The sequence below is a fragment of the Calonectris borealis genome, chromosome 11 (genome assembly GCF_964195595.1).
Source record: "Calonectris borealis chromosome 11, bCalBor7.hap1.2, whole genome shotgun sequence".
In the NCBI taxonomy this organism is placed as follows: domain Eukaryota; kingdom Metazoa; phylum Chordata; class Aves; order Procellariiformes; family Procellariidae; genus Calonectris; species Calonectris borealis.
Window position 1 is genome coordinate 400,445 of NC_134322.1, and position 20,965 is coordinate 421,409.

The window sequence follows — 20,965 nt, forward strand, 5'->3', positions numbered from 1 at the left end:
TCGCATGTGGCCGGTGCCGGCATCGCCGGGCCGCTGGGCGGCGCGGGAGGCTCCCGGCGGCCCCCCCTTCTGCCACCGCCCCCGTCACGTGACACGGGCGGTGGCGTCTGGGTTCCCGGGCGATCGGCGGTGACGTCACGGGCGCGGCGAGAGAGGCGCGATGGAGGAGGCGGTGAGCGGGGTCGCGGGGGCTGTCGGGTCGGGCCGGGGCCGGGCCCAGTGCGATGGGGACCGGTGCCCAGGGCCCGTCCCGGGGCCGGCGGGGTCCTGTCCCAGGGGCCCTGTCCCGGGCCCGTCCCGGGGGCAGCCGCCCGTGGCGGGGTCAGGGCCGTGCCCAGCCCCCCCGGCGCGCGTGTCCCAGCCGGTGTCCCTCGGCAGGTGACGGCGGGGCAGCTGCGGGAGCGGGGCAACGCGCTCTTCCAGGCGGGGGACCACGCCGCGGCCCTGGCTGCCTACACGCAGGCGCTGAGCCTCTGCGACGCCGAGCCGGAGCGAGCCGTGCTGCACCGCAACCGGGCCGCCTGCTACCTGAAGCTGGTGAGAGCGGGGCGGGTGCGTCACCGCGGGCCCTGCAGGAACCTGCCCGGCCGCCCCGGCCTGCTGGGGCTGCGCTGCTGGCAGCTGCCCCGGCCCATCCGCCTTTGCCAGCTGCGCACCTGCACTGGGAGGCCTTGTCGGTCCCTGTCGGTCCCCGGGCAGGGCACTGTCGGTCCTCGGGCAGGGTGCTGTCTGGTGTTTTCTCTGCTCGCCTTCTATCCTGGCCCTGCCCACTGTCCCGTACTGCTCCACTGCCCAGGTGGGTGTCAGGGCCAGGGCAGGGCACTCCCGTCCATGCCTGGGCTGTGCGTATGCTCTGAGGCTGTTCCCCAGGCAGTCACAGCGTCTCTGGTCTCCCGCTGTGGAACTGTCTCTGAGGCAAGGGGGAACACAAGGAACCTGAGGGGCTCAGGTGGACTGGGAGCACTTGAAAAGCATCAGGTGGCCCTGGGGCTCCTCAGGGACCCCACGAGGGTTGTGCTGTGGGAAGAATGCGATGTCCTATTGGGCTGGCTCACTGTCCTCAATGACGCTGTTCCCTTCCTCAAACCCCAGTCTTTTCCCTAAAGAAAAGGGTGCTGCCTCTGCCTGCAGCAGGCTGGGCTGAGCGAGGCCTGCACAGGCAGCATGTCAGGCGTTTCCCTCTTGACGGCTCTCTCTCTGCAGGAGGACTATGCCAAGGCAGAGGCTGATGCATCTAAAGGTCAGTTGTGGCTGGCAGGGGAACGGCCTCTGTGCGCTGTCTGTCCGGGCAGACTGGAGCAGTCCAGGGGCTTTGTGATAGATCCCCCACTCATCCGCAGCCATTGAAGCCGATGGCCGGGACATGAAGGCACTGTTCCGCCGGAGCCAGGCGCTGCAGAAGCTGGGCCGCCTGGACCAGGCTGTTAGTGACCTGCAGCGGTGCGTCAGCCTGGAGCCCAAGAACAAGGCCTTCCAGGAGGCCCTACGCTCCCTGGGGAGCAGCATGCACGAGAAGGTGAGGGGGGAGGCAGCGTGGGGGGTGGACGCTGCTGTGGCCCCCCCTTGGGTGTGGTGGGCTCAGGGAAGCGGTGAGGGCTGAGCTGCTCTTTCTGCTCTGTCTCAGATGAAGACCATGTCCTGCACGGACTCGAAGGTAGAGCAGATGTTCCAGATCTTGCTGGATCCTGAAGAAAAGGATGCGGACAAGAAGCAAAAGGTCTGAGCTCGGGAACGGAGGGCAACGCGGCTTGGCTGGAAGGCAGGGAGGGGAAGAATGGTATTCCCGGGTCAGTGCTGCTGGCTGAACGGTGCTGCCTGGGTGAGGCCGGGCTTCCCGCCAGCAGAACGTGCTCCCCAGAGATTGGGGGCAGAAGGCAGGTGCCTGCGGCTGCGCTGGCTGCCCAGCTGGCTCCCGCTGGGGAGGTTCCCTGCGCACAGTGGGCTGCGTTCTGGTGGGCAGGTGACCCAGACGTGACTCTCCTTTCCCAGGCTGCGCAGAACCTGATAGTGCTGGCGCGAGAGGAGGCCGGAGCAGAGAAAATCTTCCAAAGTGATGGTGTGCGGCTGCTGACGCAGCTGCTCGACACGGCCAAGGCTGACCTGATGCTGGCGGCCCTGCGCACTCTGGTGGGGCTGTGCTCCGGGCACCGCTCCCGGGTAGGTCCCGCCATAGCCCAGCTCTCCTGTGTGACAGGGCCTGGCCCAGGGAGTCGATGTCAGGGAGGCTGTGAAGCATGTCGGACAGGGGAGCATCACTGGACTCTGCCTGCGGCTGGCTGCAGCCCTGCTGAGCAGAGGCGCTCTGGGCTGTCACCTGCCAGGCCTGAGTTTGTGAGAGCCTTGTGACAGGGAACCGTCCTGATAAGGTGCTGGGAAGCGCTAAGGCTTCACCAAAGCCTCCAGCAGACAGTTGTGCTTGTACCTGCAGACCATGGCCATCCTGGCGGAGCTGGGGGCCCCTCGTCTCTCAGCAGTGCTGGGTGTGGAGCACGAGCAGGTTTCCCTGGCTGCCTGCAACCTTCTGCACGTGATGTTCGATTCCCTGAAGGAGGGGCTGCAGAAGGACTTCCGTGGCAAGGAGGATGCGGTGGTGCTGGGTGAGTGCCTGCTGCCCCAGCTGTCTGGCGTGGGGTGGGGAGAGCACCCTGGGGAGGTTCTTCTCCTGTTGCCCACCTTGTCACCACTCCCTGCCGCAGAGCCGGGGCTCCGGTCCAGGGTTAATACGAGGTTGAGCTGGGAGGCAGGAGCCCCTGGTCATGGCAGCATCTCCTGCCAGCCTTACCACAGCAGGGGGGAGGCCTGTGCCCAGGGCGCTGACTGCTGGGCACCACTTCTTCTGCAAGATTCCTCCAAGGACCTGAAACTGCTGATCAAGCACCTCCTGGAGCTGCTAGCGCTAGAAGGGGCCTCTGCGCATGGCCGTGACAACGCCCTCAACCTGCTCATCAAGGTGGTGCCCAGGAAGTCACCAAAGGAGACCAACAACAGCATGAGCCTCTGGGTGATCGACCAGGGTGAGCAGAACAGCCTGCAGCATCCCGCTGGGGCATCGTGCCCCTCTGCCTTCGGGTGCCGCGTGCCTCGGCTCTGCCTGCGCACCCCATTTTGCTCCTCACTGGGGTGCCTGACCTCACATTCTCCTAGGCCTGAAGAAGATCCTGGAGGTGGGAAGTACGGTGTGCGGTGCCCCGGGCAGCCTGCCCGTGACGGAGAACAGCCGGATGAGCGCCTCAGTTCTGCTGAGCAAACTTTACGACGACCTGAAATGTGATGCTGAGAGGGAAAACTTCCACCACTTGTGCGAGGACTACGTGAGGTGAGCCCGGGCGTCCCTGGGGGCTGGGGGGAGGCTCAGTCTCATACAGCCAGAAGCCTTCTGGGGAAGTAGCAGCACCCCTATCCCCAGACCTTTTTGCTGTTAGTGATAAAAACAGATTGCAGACCCACCAGAGGCCTGCTGGGTTGGGGTTCAGCAGGAGGGGCTGCTTGTGGCTGAAGGTGGTGGGTGAGATCAGCCTTACCCTTCCTGGTGGTCTTCCCCTGCAGGAGCTGGTTCGAGGGGCACGAGCTGGCTGGGAAGCTGCGGGCCATCCAGACGGTGTCGTGCCTGCTGCAGGGCCCCTCGGATGCTGGAAACAGGGTGCTGGAGCTGGAGGGGATCATGGACAGCGTGCTGTCCCTCTGCGCCTCCGTCTGCGAGGCCCACCAGCTGGTAGCGGTGGAGGCACTGATCCACGCTGCTGACAAGGCCAAGCGCGCCTCCTTCATCACAGCCAACGGTGTCAGCCTGCTCAAGGAGATCTACAAGCACAGCGAGAGGGACAGCATCCGCATCCGGGCGCTGGTGGTGAGTGTGCCGGGAGCGTGGCAGGACAGGAGGAGTGGCTGTGCTGAGCCCTTGGGTGGTGCTGGGCAGGTTGTCGCTGCAGGGCCCCTGGGTCCGCAGCGCTGTCCCCTCCCTCCTGGGGGGCTCTCACAGGCACCTCGAGGTGACCGTGGCCATTCCTGCCCTGATGCTCTGCTCCTGGCTGCAGGGGCTCTGCAAGCTGGGATCCGCCGGAGGCACCGACTTCAGCATGAAGCAGTTTGCTGAGGGCTCCACGATGAAATTGGCCAAGCAGTGCCGCAAGTGAGTGCTGCCGGGTGTGGGGCGGCGGGGAGCCGGGCAGGGTGCCCTGCAGCCTGGGCTCACGGCGCCCGTCTCCCAGGTGGCTCTGCAATGAGACAATCGATGCGGGCACACGGCGCTGGGCGGTGGAGGGCCTGGCCTACCTCACTTTCGATGCGGATGTCAAGGAGGAGTTTGTGGAGGACAAGGCAGCGATGCAGGCCATGTTCCACCTGGCCAAGGTGCGTGCTGAGCGCTGTGGCGGGGGCCCTGGGTGGTGGGTACCCTGGTACTGGGGAAACATGCTGGAGGGGGTTGTGGGGCTCACGCTACGGGGCTGGGGTGTGTGCAAGGGCCCAGTGGGGCTGGGTGGGCTCAAGCCCTGGCCTCAAGTCCTCTCCGTCATGGCTCTGATGGGTGTCCCATTATTGCTGCAGTCAGAGGACAGGAGTGTGCTCTACGCGGTCGCCTCCACACTAGTGAACTGCACCAACAGCTACGACCACGAGGAGCCGGACCCCCAGATGCTGGAGCTGGCCAAGTACGCCAAGCAGCACATTCCGGAGCAGCACCCCAAGGTGAGCAGGGCACAGCCGTTCTCGGGAGCTGCTGGGAGCCCTGGCCCGGGGGGAGAGTGTGTGGGTGGGCAGAGCCCGGGGTCCTGGCTGGGGACAGGGTGTCCTTGGGGCCTTCACGGGTGAGGTCTGAGACCTCGCAGTGGATGGCAGCTGGCGGCAGGCTGGTGCCACCGAGCCTAGCCGTGACCCTGCCTCTGGGACAGGACAAGCCAGACTTTGTGAAGCGCCGGGTGCGGAAGCTGCTGACAGCTGGTGTGGTGTCAGCTCTGACCTGCATGGTGAAGAGCGAGAACCCGGCACTCACCAACTCCTGCCGGGAGCTGATCTCCAGGTATGGGTGTGCAGGGGCGTGGTAGGGAGGGAGCTGGGCTCTGAGGCTGCCGGCGTCCTGCCGGTGTGCTGCCGGTGAGCTTACATGCCTGTGGTGAATGCAAGCTCCTAGGAGCAGAAAGAGGGTGTCCGGGAGCCTGGTACAGCCTGGTACACACTGCAGGTGTCTGGATGCTGTTGGGACCCAGTGTGGCAGGTCCCTGACTCCAGCTGCTCCTGCTTTGTCCCCAGGGTGTTCCTGGCACTGGTGGAGGAGGCAGAGGACCGGGGCGGTGTGGTTGCGCAGGGAGGAGGCAAGGTGAGGGGACAGGCCTCGCTGTGCTGCTGGCCTGCGCCACGTGGTGGGGCTCGGGAGGGCTGGGGCTCTGGCGGGGGTGACTGTGGTTTAGCAGGGGACCATACTGGCTCCCTCGTACATGAGACTTGGGGAAGCTGGGGCTGCTGTGACCTGGCTGCAGGACTGACTGCTGTGTCTCCATCTGCAGGCTCTCATCCCGCTGTCCCTGGAGGGCACCGAGGTGGGGCAGACCAAGGCAGCTCAGGCCCTGGCAAAGATCACCATCACCTCCAACCCGGAGATGGCCTTCCCCGGAGAGCGGGTGAGTGTTGTCGCTGTGGGGATGGGTCTGCCAAGCAGGGGCCCTGTGTGGGCAGTCGGGGCTGCGCAGGGAGTGTGGGAGCACCGGTGGGATGGGGCTGCAGCAGGGGCTTGCCGCGCCGTGACTTCTGCTCTGGGGAGGCATTGGGCTGAGCAGCACGAGGAGGGCTGCCCCGGTCCGAGCTGCCCCGGTCCGAGCTGCCCCGGTCCGAGCTGCCCCGGTCCGAGCTGCCCCGGTCCGAGCTGCCCCGGTGCCTGTGTGCAGCATCTGGGATAGCGTGGGCTTCCGCTCCTCCTTGCCCACTGGGAAAGGGCTCAGCAGCCTTGGAGCTATAGGCCACAGGACTGGTGATCCGAGGCGGGATCTGTGCAGCAGGAACTGCCAGCATGGGTTTGCCCTTCCCTGGGGAGCAGGAGATGGCAAAACCCTTGCTGTTCCCCACAAAGGCCTGATGGCCTGACCATGGGAGCAGCTCTGCCTTTAGGCTGGGCTCAGAGCTTCCTGCATCCCCTGCTCCATGGGGTGCAGAGTCTCTGCCCCTCGCTCAGGCTTGGAGCCCTGCACTGCTGTCTCCACAGATCTACGAGGTGGTCCGGCCTTTGGTAAGCCTTCTGCACCTTCAGCGCACAGGCCTGGAGAACTTTGAGGGGCTGATGGCGTTAACCAACCTGGCTGGCATCAGCGAGAGGCTGCGGTAGGGGCGGTGGGGCCAGTGCAGAGCTGGACCGGGTTGGGGGGGAGAGAGAGAAGGAGCCTGTCCCTGTCTGGCCCAGAGCTTGTGCTGCCCTGGGCAGGGAGTGCTCACGCAGACCCCGCCGCAGGCAGAAGATCCTGAAGGAGAAGGCTGTGCCCATGATCGAGGGGTACATGTTTGAGGAGCACGAGCTGATCCGGCTGGCTGCGACAGAGTGCATGTGCAACATGGCCATGAGCAAGGAGGTGAGGGCTGGGCCGGGGCGGGCTGGGCGTCTGCGCTGGGCTCTCAGCCCCCCGCACTCCTCCACACCCCCCTCTTCCTCTGCAGGTGCAGGAGCTATTCCTGGCCGAGGGCAGCGACCGGCTGAAGCTGATGGTCCTGTACAGCGGGGAGGAGGACGAGAAGCTGCGGCGGGCAGCCTCGGGGACCCTGGCCATGCTGACCGCCCTGCACCCCCCCATCTGCAAGCGGATCCCCCAGGTGGTGAGCGCCCAGCAGTGGGGTGGGGGCACCCAGGACCCCCTGGAACAGCACCTAGCATCCCATATTCCCTCCCCTGCTGTCTTGGAGCTGTGTCGCAGTGCTGGCCCTAGGAGTCGGAGCAAACCTGTTCTGACCTCAGCCTGACTCTGAGCCAGGGGTGAGGGTGTTGGGGGCTGGGGGGCCATCAGGGCTGCGGGGAGCTGGCCCCCCTCTTGGGGGGGGGCAGTGCTGAGTGCAGCCCTGCTCCCTCTGCAGACGGTGCACTGGCTGGAGATCCTGCAGGCCCTGCTGCTGAGCCCCAGCACGGAGCTGCAGCACCGCGGGGCCGTGGTGGTGATGAACATGATGGCGGCCGAGCGGGAGGTGGCGGAGCAGCTCATCGCCAGCGAGATGCTGGAGATCCTCTCGGTGCTTGCCAAAGACAAGGACAAGCCCCGCGTGGCCCAGGCGGCCAAGGAGAGCCTGGCGCAGGCAGTGGCTTACGGCCTCATCAAGCCCAACCCCGGCCAGGAGTGAGGGCCTGGCTAGGGGCTGCCCGCACACACTGCTCAGGGCTTGCGCTCACTCACTGCTTGGGGGTGGCTGCCCCCGGCCGGGGTCCCAGCTGCCCGTGGGGGCTGGGGCCGCAGCTGTGCTCGGTGGCACCTGCCCGGTGCCCCGGGGTGAGAGGGAGGACGGGGCTCGCCTCTACCACCATCTGCCTTAACCGGGAGGGCCGGCCCGGGGGCCCAGTCCCTGCACGGCTGGGGCCGGTACGGCGGCGGGCCCGCCCGGTGACACCGCACTAAAGCTGCTCTTGGACCACGGCCCAGCCTCTGCCCCTCCGTTTGCCGCGCCGCCCCTCGAGCACCGCCCGGCGGGGCCGCCCCCGCCCACCCCGAGCACCGCCCGCCGGGGCCGCCCCCCCCCCCCACCCCGAGCACCGCCCGCCGGGGCCGCCCCGCCCCGCCCCGCCCCGCCATGGCGGCCCTGCGCCGCGCCTGGCTCGTCTTCGGCTTCAGCATCGAGGAGGCGGCGGGGGAACCGGGGCTAGGCCCGGGCCCGCGGCGGCTGGAGTCGGGCCCGGAGGGGATCCGCCGCGTGTGGCCCGCCTGGAGCTACGTGGTCGTGGAGACCGGTGAGCGCGCCCCGGCCCGCCCAGTGCTGCCCCCCCAGGGACAGGTGCCCCGCGTCCCGGCTCCTCCCGGGGTGCCGGCGCCGCCCTGTGCCTGCCTGGTGCCCTGTTCCCCCCTCTGCTCCCCCGCGCTGCCCCAGAACGAGTTTCCCCCCCCTGGCGCGGTGCCGGTTTCCCCCGGTCTGTCCTGTCCCGCCCCATCCCCCGATGCCGGACCCCCGGGTTAGACACCCACCCCCCTCCCCCGCGGCGCCGGTCCCCCCGGAATGTGTGTGTGTTCCTGCGGTGCCGGTCCCCCCAGGATGTCTCCGTCCCCCCAGCTCCCCGGTATGCTCCCCCCCCGCCGCCGGCGGTGCCGGTCCCCCCGGGATATCCTCGTTCCTGTCCCCCTTCCCCGCGGTGCCGGTCCTTCCGGGTGTCCCCGTCCCGTCCCCCCTAGTGCCGGTCCCCCCGGGATGACCCCGTGCCCCCCCTGCCGGTTTCCCCGGGATGCCACCCCCCCCGCGACTGGCACTGATGGCCCCTGTGCGGCAGGCGCGGGCCTGGAGGTGCGGAGCGCGGGGCTGCGGCAGTGGCTGCCGGGCTGGGCCGAGGCGCTGCCCTCGGAGACGCATCTGGTGCTGCGGGGCCCGGAGTCGGTCCAGGCCTGGCCGCGGGCGGCGGCGCTGCGGGGCGCGCTGGGGGGCGCGCCCGCCTGGAGCCGGGCCCTGCCGCCGGGGCCCCGCCGCCCCCCGCCGCTGCCGCTGCTGCCCGGCGGCTTCGCCAGCCCGCGGCCGCCCTTCTTCGCCGCGCTGCCCAGGGGGGTGCGGGCCCGCGGGCTGGCCCTGGGCCACGAGCACGCCCTGGCGCTGGGCGCCGCTGGGGAGACCTACGCCTGGGGCGGCGGCAGGTGAGCGCGGGGTGCGGGGGAGGATGCGGGCATAGGGTACCCGCCGCGCGGAAGGGGTGCGAGGGACGGGGTGGGGTGTACAGGAGGGATGCAGGCAGGTGGTACGGGGCGTGTGAAGGGGATGCGGGGGGGATATGGGGACACGGGGGCGTGCAGGAGAGGGGTGGCAGCGGGGAGGGATGGCAGCGCACTTGCCAGGCGGTTAGAAGGGAAGGCAGGACGGCTGCGGCAGGTGGGTGTGGGAGTAAGGACGCTAGAGGGCGGGGAGCGATGCGGGGACGGGTGCTGAGTGTGCCGGGGGATGCAGAGAGAATGAGGGGGGGTGCAAAAGGGCGCCAGGGAGGATGTGGGGGATACAGGAGGGTGCAGATGAGAGGACACTGGGGTGGGGCGGTCACCTCAGGGTCTGAGCCCCCCCGTTAGTTTGCAGGCTTAAGACAAACTGGTTCCAGTCTCTGTAGTGTTGATTGATTAGGCAACACAGTAAAATAATCCAATAAAGTGATTACACGGTCAGTAAACTAATTGACTAGTAAACACACCGCTCATTACTTCATGATCCTGTTCATGGTGTTGCACATAATTATTGAGCTACAATTAATAACTGTTAAGTAATCTTGATTACATACAATTACTGTTGAGTTGCAGCCTTTTGTCCTTTCCCTCTGCCTCCTGCACTGCCTGGGATTAGGATGCAAATCTGTCCTCCTTACCTTGTCACACTGCTTGGTGCTAGGGATGGAGGTGCGGGGGGGGCTGTGGGAAGGGGATGGGGGTGCAGCAGGGACAGAGGTATTGGGGCGCAAGCCCATCCCTCCTTACCCTCCCACATCGCTTGGTGTGTTCCCCATTCTCTGTTCATTGGTGGCTGTGGTGTTGGCCAGCTGGTCCTCATAGCAAACATACATAAAAACTCAGTTTAAATCAGCAGTTGTTGCATTTGCAGACACTACGTTATCTTGTCCTTCTTCCTTTCCCTTCAGAGGAAAGGTTTCTACACTTGTGAACGTGTATTTTAGGATTAACTTTTTTTGGAAAAACTAAATGCCATGGTTAAGCTTTGGTTATTCGACAAGGCTGAGAATCCTCTAACACGTGCCTATGCCACATCCCGCAGTGTTACAGCTCTTCTGTATAACAGCTAGGGGCTGGCCCCGCTCAAGCCTTTGTAGCCCCTTTCTTACCGCAGGCTGTAGTCACCTTCACTTGCTCGGGCAGGGAGCACCCAGAGCCCCTTTTCCTGCTGCTGCAAACCCTTCCCTGCCTGCCAGCTCTCTGAGCTGCTGCTCAGTGCCGGCAGCCAGCTGGGAACCAGCTCTGCTCTCAGCCCCACTGGGTGTGGCTCTTTGCCTTGGTCTTCTGCAGATGTCCCTGTGAAGGAAAGCGAGAATAATGCCAGGGTCGTGGCATTATTACAGTTTTTGATGTCCTGTCCCATCACTTTGATCCCCAGGATTCAACACTACAGTCACTGCTGAGTGCAGCTGAGCTGTTTATTTTACCTTTACAGCTCCCTCCAACTATTTCTGCTTTTGCAACAGCTTTGACAATTAAAGCCACTGGTGCTTTATATTCCACTTGCTCGGCACCAAGCCCCCCAGTCTGTAACTGGGCTGTCAGGGTTCCAGTCCTGTGCATAGGATGCCCTGTGCTGGGCATCGCCCTCCCACCGACGGTTGGCTTTTCCCTATTTCTGGAGTCAGCTCTTCCCCTCAGCTCTGGTTATTCTTTCAGCAGCTCAGGCTCTGCAGGCCTGAATGGTGCTGGGAGCTGCGTGCACCTCCTCGCCTTCGCCTTCTCCCGGGTCATAGCTGGCAGCACCCACGGAGGCAGAGCTCGCCCATGCAGGGAGGAGTTTGCATACCTCAGCGTGTGGGTCTGGGTCCTGCCCCGCATAGGCCACACGGGCCTGCCCTCCTTTGTGTGCCCACCACATGAAATGCTCATTGTGGTGGCCTCCCCCCCCCCCCCCCCCCCAAACTTGTCCCCTCGTGGGATCCCCAGCTTTCGCTTTCAGGCTTGGGGCCAAACTGATCGCCAACACTGCACTGTTGATCGCTGGCTCAGCGTGGCCCAAATAAGCTCAGCAATCAATTAGATGATCAATGGAGTAATTTGTAAACACATTAATTAATTCACAGGGTTGCACGACAGCACACTCTTGTCTTGTGTTGTGCAGCTGCTACTGAATTACAGCCTTGCGTGCTGCGTGCCTGCCCAGCCCGCTGGGCACCAGGGCCACCGAACCCCCACCGGCCTCCCATGTGGCTGGCACCAGGGCGCAGGGGCACCCTCCTCTCCCCAGGCTGGGCCCTGTGCCCCCCGCTGCACCCCAGCCTTTGGGACATGGCCCTGGCGGGGGGTCCTGGAGGGGGGCCAAGGGCTGGGTCGGCGGCAGTGGCACGGGCAGCAGCAGGCAGGAATGGCTTGGTCAGGACCATTGGGCTCATGGTGGGGTAGGAAGGCGTGACAACTGGACAGCAGTGGGGTGCGGGAGGTGTCTGTCTGTCTGTGTGCATCTCCCCACAGGCACGGGCAGCTCGGCCATGGGAGCCTGGAGTCAGAGCAGCAGCCGCGGCTGGTGGAGGCGCTGGCTGGTGTGCCGATGCAGGTGGTGGCGGCCGGCGGGTGGCATTCGGCCAGCGTTAGTGGTGAGGGGCCATGCCGGGTAGGGGCAGCCAGCGGCAGCGTACAGCCCCGGCAGGACCAGTCGCCTGCGTAGCAGTTACCCCACGTCCCTGGTCCTGGGGGAGCCCGGTGCATAGCACTGTGCCGTGTGGGGTTCAGGGCTGAGCTCTGCTCCAGGGCCGCTCCTGATGTGCTCCCCCCCACAGAGGCAGGAGACCTCTACGTGTGGGGCTGGAACGAGTCGGGCCAGCTGGCCCTGCCCTCCAAAGCGCTGGCGGAAGAGCGGGCACAGGACGAGGACATGGGTGCAGGTGAGGGTTCTGCTGGTCGGGGGCGATGGGTGGTGCCGGGTCCCTGCACAGCCGCAGGCAGCGTTGGTGGCGCGGTGCGGCGCTGGTGCAGTTCAAGCCTGGCAGGGCCCGGTCGCTCCTGGGAGCTGAAGGTCAGCTCTTCCCCAGGGGACACTGAGCTGAAGCCCCGCCAGGAGCAGCCGGCTGCCGAGGATGCGTTCATTTCCATCCAGGCATTCCCAGCATTGCTGGATCTGCCCCAGGACCTGGAGGTCAGCAAGGTCAGCTGTGGGTCCCGGCACACGGCTGTCATCACACGTGAGTGCCCAGCTCTCGCCCGCAGGGCGGTGGACGGCACCCCTGCTTTCGGTGCTGCCCGGGAGCGGGGTGGGGGCGGCTGACAGGGGCTGGGGCTCACCGGGACCCCGCGGGGCAGAGGCTGTCAGCCCCCGGCGCTGCAGTGTGGGCGCTGGCTGATGGGTGCTGTCCCGTTTGCAGGAGGCGGCGAGCTCTACACCTGGGGCTGGGGTAAGCGATGCCTTTGGTCTGGGACAGTACACCACCACCCAGGACCAGCTTTTGTCTTCTACTCCCTTGCCATTGGCTGCTATTACTTGTATAATGATTTATTTTATCACTGTGAGGTTTCATAGCAGAGCACTTCCACAGCTCCTGGCTGGAGCCGTTTGTGCAGGGGTGCTCTCCCATCCCCTCTCTCCCCAGCAAATGCCTGGGGAGCCATCGTCCTGTGAGGGCACAACTGTCACGTCTGCAGGTAAATACGGGCAGCTGGGACATGGGGATGATGCCAGCTCTGACCAACCACGCCGTGTTGAGTACCTGGTGGCCGAGGGGCTGCAGGCGGAGGATGTGGTGTGTGGGCCCTGGACCACTTACGTCTGCATGCTAGAGCCATGAGGGCCCCCCCGCAGCGCCACAGCTGCCTGCGGTGAGGAAGACACAGGCACGCTCTGCTCCTGCCCGCCTGCTGCCAGGACCAGCCCTGGCACCACTCTGCCCTGGGAGGTGGGCAGGCAGCCCCCCAGGGCAGGACCTGGCCAGGTTCAGCCCACAGTGAACTGAACCCACACAATGGATCTGTGCTGGTGCCTGACCCTGCCCGGGCTGCAGCTGCACGCGTACTAAAGACAACCAAGGGAAGGACTCTATGCATTTATTACATCTATTTTTCCATAATGGCTGTGGTGATGCTTCATGTTGCATACAAAGGATGGTCCCAGCTTCCCCCTGCCCCTCTGGAGCAGCCCTGGCTTCAAGCCATGCTTGACCCCCCTCCCCAGCTGCAAGGCCACCCCAGAAGAGCCTTTGATTACCCCGTAGACAAACAACAGCAGTGGCTATATACACATATACGTATTATTCCCATGAACAGTATATACAGAGTTACAGAGCAAGGGAACAGAACCTGGAGAATAAATAACAGCAAGCAGGGGACTGTAGTGATAACAAGGTGCATATTAGTCATGATCAGGGACAGACACATACATACAGAGCTTCATTAACAAAGGTGCAAACAGGCCCCCGAGCTGTGCCACGGCTGTGTTGTACTGCCAAAGCAAAGGGCAAGGGGGGGCAGCAGGCAGCGCTGGATGGTGCGGAGCATGTCCTGGGGGTAGGAAGAAAGCCTTGTGCCACTGTAGCTTGCTTCCTTGCTAGTAACGCATACTCAGGCTCTCCCTGCCGCAGGCTCTGCCCCTTGACAGCTCGGGGATGGGGCAGAGAGAGTAGCAGGGTACAAGTTGTATGGCCATCAGGGCTCCAGGATGCCTGGTCAGGCTTGCCTCCTGTGGAGTGCCCTGCCGCTCCCCCCCAGGGACCCCCAGCCTTGCAGCTGGTGTGGGAGAGATGCGACCCTCAGCACTGCGCCCAGCCTGCAGCAGGGCTGAGCCCAGCACTCTGGGGTCAAGCAAAGCCTGCTGAGGGATCTTCAGCTAAAGCAAGCCCCTGCTAAAACAAGCCTACTGTGATGTTGAGAAAGGAAGGTGTTGATGGACAATAGCTACAGCAATAGAGGAGAAAAAAGCCTGTGACAAAAGGCAGTGAAGCTAGCTCTCTCAAATAGGTCCTGTCTGTCCCAGAGCATGCTCAGCCAGGCAGAGTCCTGTGACTGAGCACCAACGCTCACCCCAGCCAGCCAGGCTGGGGCAGGAGCCAGCACCCACTGCTGCGCTACCCTAACACGACCGCATACTCAAATCTTTAATCACAAACATTTGCAAGAATTCCCCAAATAAAAGCAAGTTTTTAAAAGTGCCCCTTTCACACCCTACCCTGGCAGGCAGAAACCCCCCACCCTGCAGAGAGGCAGGCCAGAGTAACGCCTGGGACCCAGGTAAAAGTTAACCCTACAGCACGGGGGCTTCGGGTGTGGGGGGAGCTGCGTAACGCTCTGCCGGAGCAGCGACTCACTACGACTACGAGCAGCTGGAGCCTGGGCAGGCAGCGCCTCAGCAGAAGGCATTGGTGGTGGTGGAGTTCAGGACACGGGAGCTACTGTCAGACCTGGAAGCCTTTGAAAGTTCGCGCTGTGGAAACAAGAAGCAGGAGATGGGGATGAGGGGACAGAGGGGGCAGCTGCGCAGATAGCAGCAGGGACAGAGCTGTTGCTTCCTGGCTTTGTGGGAAAGCAGGAACAGCTCCAGGCCAGCAAGGAGGGCAGGCCAAGCTGCTCCTGCTTGTTTGTTTGGGCTCCCCACCCCCTCTTGCTTCAGAAGAGGGAAGGAAAGCATTAGCATCAAGTAGCTGAGAAAGAACTCGAGCCGTCAGCCTCTCAGAATTAGGAGTACCTGTTGCTCAAACAGCCCCAGGCTGGGAACCGCATCCCTCCCTCCTGCAGCTGGCAGCAGGTAGGCTCTGTCCAGGGAAGCACTCTGCTAGGTCAGCAGAAAGCAAACAGGCTGCCCCTCGGTGAAGGGAAGGGAAGCAGGAGGACAGGGACAGCCATGCCCAGCTGCTGGAGGAAGGGAACACCTAGCAGGAATCTGCCTCCATTACAAACCGGTACCCTCCCTGCCCCGAGGCAGTGCACAAGCCTGGGATCACAGCCCGGCTGCAGAGAAATCCTCAGCACAGCCCCAGGGGCACACAGGGCACTCCACATACAGGCTTAGCTGCCACAAGGAAGGGATGCCTTGTGTCTGTCCAGTGTCAGAAGATGTTAAAGCTTGGGTTCAGCCCATCCTAATGGAAGGGCAGAGGCCACTAAGGGACCTCCAGCCAGCCAGCGACAGCAAAGCTCTGTCCATCAGCAGAGAGCACCTTCTTCAGCAGCTGGGGCAGCTCCCCAGCCTTTGCTCACCCAGCACACCGCAGAGAGACCAGCGGAAAAGGTGGGACAGATGCCAAGGACCCTTTGCAGGCTCAGCTCAGGGGGGACAGCAAGCGGAGTCCTGCCTGAGCATGTGATGGATGAGTCTGTGCAGGCAGCAGGGAAAGGAGACTCTCCCTCCCCTCTCCTGCTGACAGGGAGAGCGCTGCTGCCGCCAGCTGCCCAAGCCACCACGCTGCAGCCCCTGGGGAGGCTGGGGAGCATCACCACCCTAGGACACGCTGCATCAAGCGACTCGGACCTCAGGGGTAGGGGGGAAACTGCTCAAGCAGCTGGAAACAGACCCACCTCAGGAGAGCGGCTGCATCACTGCAGCAGGGCTGTTCCAGGGGGCCTGGGCCACGTACGGCTTTGCCCCTGCTTGGGGCTGGGAGGTGCCCCCGACAGCAGCATTTCTCTTACATTTGTGTCTGTTCCCCACTGGGCTGCTAAGGGCCTTTGTGCAACGTGAGCAGTGCTCGGCCTCAGCCACCAAACCTCAATTTTTAAGTTCTCAATGTAGAGCCAACAGATCTGCTGCCATGGGCACTGGCAGGAACAGCTGCTCTGCGCGGGGACACCAGGAGGGCTGCACAGAGCTGTAGCCCCGTGGGGTGCTCTGGGAGGGGGGGAGCACAGCCCATGTGCTGCCCAGCGAGGGGAGTGGGTTTAGAAGAGGTGAATTACCGCAAACTCAGAATAGGTGCTGGCAACAGAATTAACGCTGTGGTTACGCTGGGCAGGGGCTGTGGGGGTGCACCCACCGCTCAGGGTGGTTCCGTTCAGCTGGGACAGGTTCTCCTTGTTCCGATCCCTGTGTCCGGGACGGGGGGGCTTCGCAGCCACGCGGCTGGGGGTCCGAGCCTGGCCAAACTACGGGAAGAAGCGACAGTTAGACGGGACACAAGAATCAAGTAGAGCTAGGAGAGCTGCGCTAGCTTCACTGCCTGTCTCTCTGCGGTACCAGACTAGTTTCAAGCTCCAGGAGCCCTCAGTTCCAATCCCAGAAACATACAGCACCACACCCTTGTTTTAAAGGCCCCCCAAGCTGCAGTCTTAGCACAGAGGAAGAGGTATGCTAGAAATCTGGGCTGGATGAAGACTTCCTGAATACTGCTACTACCCTCAGGACCCAGAAATATCCTGCCAGGATCGCGGCAGCCCAACACAGTAGGCTATAGATAAACAGGGGCTTTTGCACCCCAGGAGCTTGGTGGGGTAGGCAGCGACGCACAGCACAACACAGCAGTTGCAGCTCACCCACCTCCTCCCCAGTCTGCCCTGCTGGGCAGGAACTCCCTAGGAAGCTCCTTACCTTCCCTCCGGAAGGTGGCAACCGAGATGTTGGTGAGTGATAGATGGTTCCCCCAAAAACTGAACGAACGGTGCTGTTGGGTGTGGCGCTGGAGATGGAAGTGCCGTTGAGCTGAGGGGAAAAGCAGAGCACACGTCACACGGGGAAGAAGCCGGCAGCTGCACAGAGCCTTCTGCCTGCAGAGCACCACAGTGCAACAGGCGTGATTGTCTCCAGGGAGAGCAGAGGTGCCCATGGCGTGGGCCCTTTCCCTGCCTCCATTACGCTGCCACAGTGCCCCGAACCCTCCCTGCATCTCTGCGTGGGACCGAGGCCAGCCTAAGACAAGGCAGGGCTCTAGCCCAGCGACAGCACTCAGCTCCTGGCAGGGTCCCAGCACATCTGTGCTGCTTCGCACAGTTTACCTTCCTTACTTTGCCAGGCGTGTGGGGGCCGAGCACTCGCCGCTTGATGGGTGTCCGCGGGGTGCTTCCGTACATCATCTCTGTCTCAATCTGGCGGCTTTTCTTCAGGTGCTGTGTGAGAGATCTGCACTTACAAACCCGAGCAGAGGAGCAGCGCAGAGCCGGCCGCACAGAGCTGCAGAGCGCCTGCTTGCCACGCGGTGCCAGGGGAAGGGCAGGCTTCTGCCAGCGGGCAATGCCCTGCAGCCAGTCTGTGGCACAGCCAAGCAGCAGGTATTTCAACAGAGATTTACAGGTATCCAGAGCCAAGCTGCAGCTCTGGCACAGCTGGGGCCAGGAAAGGGGCTCAATACGCACAGACACCGATAGCAATGGACACCAGTCCTGCTGTCAAAGAAAGGTGACTGCATGCAGAGCTGCTTATCAGGCAGAGAGTGAGAACATGGAGAGCCCCGGGCAGCGGCTGGGGCAGCACCCCCGACCTGTTCTATACAGCAGGAGGCAGCACGCTCAGCTTCGCACTCACCCGCTCCTGTTTCTCCTTCTCTTTCTCCAGGCGGTACAGCTGCCACTGCTCTGCCATATACTCCATGAACTGCTGCCCCTTCACCAGGAAGGTCCCCTCGCACTCCTGCTCCCAGGCCTGGACCCTGCTCTCCAGCTCCTCCTGCAGCTGATGAGGACACAAGGGCAGTGTAGAGAGGCTGCCCTCCTGAACGTGGGCATCTCCACGCCCAGAGATATCCCCTGCTGGCTCTAAGTGCTGTGCTTCTCCTCGGTCAGTCTCCTACACGGGCCTATTCAGGACTACAGCTTCTTCTCCAGGGCTGAACCTACCTTGGAAAGTGTCTTCTGCAGCTTTGCTCGCTGCTTCTCTTCTTTCAGCAGATTCCCCCCACGGTTGGCGAAGCGACTGGGGTCAGTTGCTTTCCTCTAGTACAGAAAGGAGGTCAAGGAGAGAACCAAACACACCGCCCAGTCTCACAGCCCAACACACACCCCATGAGATACAGACCCCAGAGGAAGCCATCCCTGCTGCGCAGCCCCCCATCACAAACCATACCAGTGCTCTAGATGCAGCATCCCATCCCCTCACCAACCCACTGTCGTTTCCTAGTGCCTCCCTGTCTTTCCCAACAGCACTTTGCCCATGGGAGTGGAGGCATGCACTGCCCGGTGACCTAGCACTGAGCCAGCCAGAGCATGTTCCTGCCCGGACAATACCTCCAGCTCCAGGAACAGCTTCCAGTTCTCCTCCCATTTCTGGACAGCCTCAAACAGATCTTTGTGCGTTTCATAGTAGCTCTTCATCTTCCCCACCTCAGCATCGTGGAGCTCGAGCAGGGTCTCTGTATAGTCCTCTGGAGAGGATACAACAGCACGTTCAGGAGGCAACCGGGATCCCCACACCTCCCGCAGGGGAGTCAATGAGCAGGAAGAGCCAGCACCCACCATCGTAATAGGGGCTGAAGCCTTCCCTCTGCTCCTGGCTGTAAAAGCATTTGTCCCAGTAGTCAGCCAGCTCTGCCCGGGTTGCCTGAATCACAGATTTCATGTTCTGCAGCTTCAGCTCCTCCAGACGGTCCACTTCCAACTGCAGCTGCCAACAAGATCAGAGCACAGACTCAGAGAAGGCAGCACGAGAAGAAGTGGAGCAGAACAGGATCTATCTTCTGTGCAAGGCACTTTTTAAGATGAGGCCGTGGCCAGCACCAACTCCCAGCTCCTCCACCCGCGAGGGCAGGATTTGGCCTGCTCACCTCGCACCTGACTGCTGGAAGCAGCTCCTCTGCTCCGGCTGAGCAAACAGGAGTGAGAAACCCAGAGCTGCTGCTGCCCAACCTTCCCCCTCCCAGGGCACAGGATGGTCCTTACAGCTTTCCTGGTTTTGGTTCTGGACCCAGTCACGTGCACCGCAGAAGACTCTCTCTCCTCCACAGGAACCTGCAGCCTTTCCCAAAGTGCAACGATTCTGGAGCGCAGCTCTGAGCACACAGCTTCGTTCAGGGATCGCCGGGCTTCCAGCTACAGGAGGGAGAGCACAGGGTCAGCGCCAGGACAGCCTGGCCCTGAAGCGCACGAGTAGGCCATTCGCTCTACTGCACCTAGCAAAGCCACTCGCTCATCTTCCAAGATCTCCTTGCAAAAACTCCCGAAAGGATGTTTAACACACAAGGCTTGCTGAAAACCTAGCAGTTGCTCTTTACTTCACGGTGCCAACTGCTGCCAGGACGTATCGACAGCCTCCACAGCAAGCAACGCTGCCTCAGTGTGCCAACGTACCTGCTGCAGCAGATTCTGGAGGGCAGCAATGTTGTCCGTGGACAAACAGAAGGCTTCCTCGTCCTCACACACCACATCCCGCTCAAAGCTTGTGTCTGGAGTGTGGTCCAGCTCCTCCATGAGGAGGATGATTTGCCGCTTGCTGCTGACAAACTCTTCTCGCCTTTGCTCCTGGAGGTGACCATCAGCATTAGAAACCCGCGAGCACCTTGTGTGCCACTCTCGGCGACATCCTCACCCCCCCTCTGCTTACCTTCTCGGCGGTCAGGGAGGCCAAGTGGCGCCTGTAACGATCCAGGTCTTCCAGGCTGGGCACGGCATTGCTGTCGATGCAGAAGGGGGTTGTGCAGAGGATGTCGCACAAGTCTCGATCTTGTTCTTGTAGTGTTCTCAGCTCCTGCTTCCTGTCCCTTTTCTGCTTTAACATCACTTCCACACGGGTGCGCAAGTTCTTCTCCATCTGCAGAATGGTACTTTTTTCCTCTGCCTAGAAGAATCCAGAAATCAGCTCTCTTCTCCACAACTCTCGCAGACCTGATTCACATATTTAAGGCTTCTTAAATGAAGACCTAGGATGCAAGCCCTAGTTCCGAGCAAGGTGTTCCCCAGGAAGGTGCAAACGCAGCAGCAACTCACAAAAAGAGATGCTGCAAGATACCTGGCCTCCTCGCTACCATCTCCCAGCACCTGACCTGCGAGGAGCCACAAAGTCTTTGGCTCTACCAAGCGTCAGGAAAAATGGTTTTGAACAGGCGCTTGCCCTGTGAGCTCCAGCCTCACTGAGGCACCCAGGCAGAGGTCAGGCAGCAGAAGACTGTTACCAGTGGGATCCTAGGAGTGAAAAGCAATACCTTACCTCAACAGGGTCCAGCTGGAGCTCCCTGCAGAGGGTGTCAAGCTCCTTCCGACACAGAGCGATGCTCTTCAAGAGGCGCTCCTTCAGGCTCTCCTCCTCTGCGACCATCAAGTCCAGGAGACTCTGCAGCACAGGCGTGGTTAGAGAGGCAGGCCACAGGGATGGAGAGTGAGAAGGGAACGTGCAAGGACACTGGGCAGGCCAGTGGGACCGCAGCTGGAGAACTGCCACTGGGGCCAAGCAAAGAAAGGGCCAGAGGAAGGGTCAGGCAGCGCGGGGTGCCCAGCAGGACCGGGCAGAGCGGGGCAAGGGCAGAGGCGCAGCGATATCCCCGCATGCTCCCGACCCACGCAGGAAGCGGGCTGCTCCCGCTAGACCTGGCTGGCTCCGTACTCACAGCCAGGTGTGCGTGAGCGCTTCTGGGCGAGCCCCGAGAGAGCGCTTATGGCGAGCTCACGCCGAGCTGCCCCAGCCCCGGGCCGGGGAGCTCTCACTGCAGCCGCAGGCCGAACAGCGAGCGAGCGTGGGGCTCGACAGTGGCCCCGGGGACCCCCCGCCCCTCACCTTGATGTGCTTTTTGACGACGTCGGTGCGCTCCAGGCGCTGCTCCTCGGGGATGCCGATCTCCTCCCAGATGTCCCGCAGCGTCGCCATGGCTCGGTTCAGGCACGACACGGCCTCGGCCGCCAGCACCTCGCTGAGGGCACCGGGGCCCGCCGGCCATCAGCAGCTGCCGGGCGCGCCCGGGGCCCGGCCGCCCGTCCCCGCACCCCGTCCCCCCGCACCCCGTCCCCGGGCCCCCGCACCCCGTCCCCGGGCCCCCCCCGCCCTGCACCTCTTCCTCATGGCGGCCGCTCCGCTCTGCTCTGCTCTGCGCCCACCGCTCGCTCCGCTGATTCAAACTCGCCTCCCGGACGCGCTCATTGGCTGCCGCGAGCGACCTCGTCACCACGGGCCCCGCCCACAACCGCCGCTTGGGCCGCGCCCTCTCCGTCAGCCTTCTCTTCCTACCCGCTGCTGTCGCGTCCGGTCCCGCCCCAAGCCGTCTGCCAGCCAATGGCAG

General features: G+C 63.1%; 3 protein-coding genes across 15 annotated transcripts; 2 read left to right on the forward strand and 1 right to left on the reverse strand.

Moving 5' to 3' along the window:
* Positions 1–70: 70 nt before the first annotated feature.
* UNC45A (unc-45 myosin chaperone A) lies at positions 71–7,601 on the forward strand. 4 transcript variants are annotated; one of them, XM_075159608.1, is made up of 20 exons: positions 72–172; positions 379–537; positions 1,204–1,240; positions 1,341–1,516; positions 1,625–1,717; positions 1,990–2,157; positions 2,429–2,597; positions 2,697–3,014; positions 3,145–3,316; positions 3,547–3,847; positions 4,035–4,129; positions 4,209–4,350; positions 4,546–4,686; positions 4,890–5,017; positions 5,248–5,314; positions 5,502–5,615; positions 6,194–6,309; positions 6,437–6,554; positions 6,640–6,795; positions 7,051–7,601. In XM_075159608.1, the coding sequence occupies exons 1-20, from the start codon at positions 161–163 to the stop codon at positions 7,309–7,311; spliced, it is 2,943 nt and encodes a 980-aa protein (XP_075015709.1). In that variant the 5' UTR covers positions 72–160; the 3' UTR covers positions 7,312–7,601. The 4 variants fall into 4 exon arrangements, 3 of the variants coding, with proteins under 3 accessions (XP_075015709.1, XP_075015710.1, XP_075015711.1); XM_075159609.1 differs by having other exon boundaries at positions 2,844–3,014; XR_012675136.1 differs by lacking the exon at positions 6,194–6,309 and having other exon boundaries at positions 71–172.
* Positions 7,602–7,712: 111 nt separating this feature from the next.
* RCCD1 (RCC1 domain containing 1) lies at positions 7,713–12,913 on the forward strand. 7 transcript variants are annotated; one of them, XM_075159628.1, is made up of 7 exons: positions 7,713–7,912; positions 8,444–8,798; positions 11,328–11,449; positions 11,633–11,737; positions 11,885–12,034; positions 12,215–12,244; positions 12,492–12,913. In XM_075159628.1, the coding sequence occupies exons 1-7, from the start codon at positions 7,756–7,758 to the stop codon at positions 12,632–12,634; spliced, it is 1,062 nt and encodes a 353-aa protein (XP_075015729.1). In that variant the 5' UTR covers positions 7,713–7,755; the 3' UTR covers positions 12,635–12,913. The 7 variants fall into 7 exon arrangements, with proteins under 7 accessions (XP_075015729.1, XP_075015725.1, XP_075015727.1 ...); XM_075159624.1 differs by having other exon boundaries at positions 7,784–8,798; XM_075159626.1 differs by having other exon boundaries at positions 7,784–8,798; positions 11,885–11,997.
* Positions 12,914–13,007: 94 nt separating this feature from the next.
* Positions 13,008–20,944, reverse strand: PRC1 (protein regulator of cytokinesis 1). 4 transcript variants are annotated; one of them, XM_075159620.1, is made up of 14 exons: positions 20,738–20,944; positions 20,467–20,599; positions 19,903–20,025; positions 19,300–19,533; positions 19,047–19,217; positions 18,639–18,788; positions 18,216–18,363; positions 17,988–18,124; positions 17,601–17,696; positions 17,290–17,436; positions 16,773–16,874; positions 16,360–16,470; positions 15,732–15,917; positions 13,008–14,262 (listed from the first exon to the last, which is right to left on the reverse strand). In XM_075159620.1, the coding sequence occupies exons 1-14, from the start codon at positions 20,746–20,748 to the stop codon at positions 14,185–14,187; spliced, it is 1,827 nt and encodes a 608-aa protein (XP_075015721.1). In that variant the 5' UTR covers positions 20,749–20,944; the 3' UTR covers positions 13,008–14,184. The 4 variants fall into 4 exon arrangements, with proteins under 4 accessions (XP_075015721.1, XP_075015723.1, XP_075015720.1 ...); XM_075159622.1 differs by having other exon boundaries at positions 15,809–15,917; positions 16,764–16,874; XM_075159619.1 differs by having other exon boundaries at positions 16,764–16,874.
* Positions 20,945–20,965: the final 21 nt, after the last annotated feature.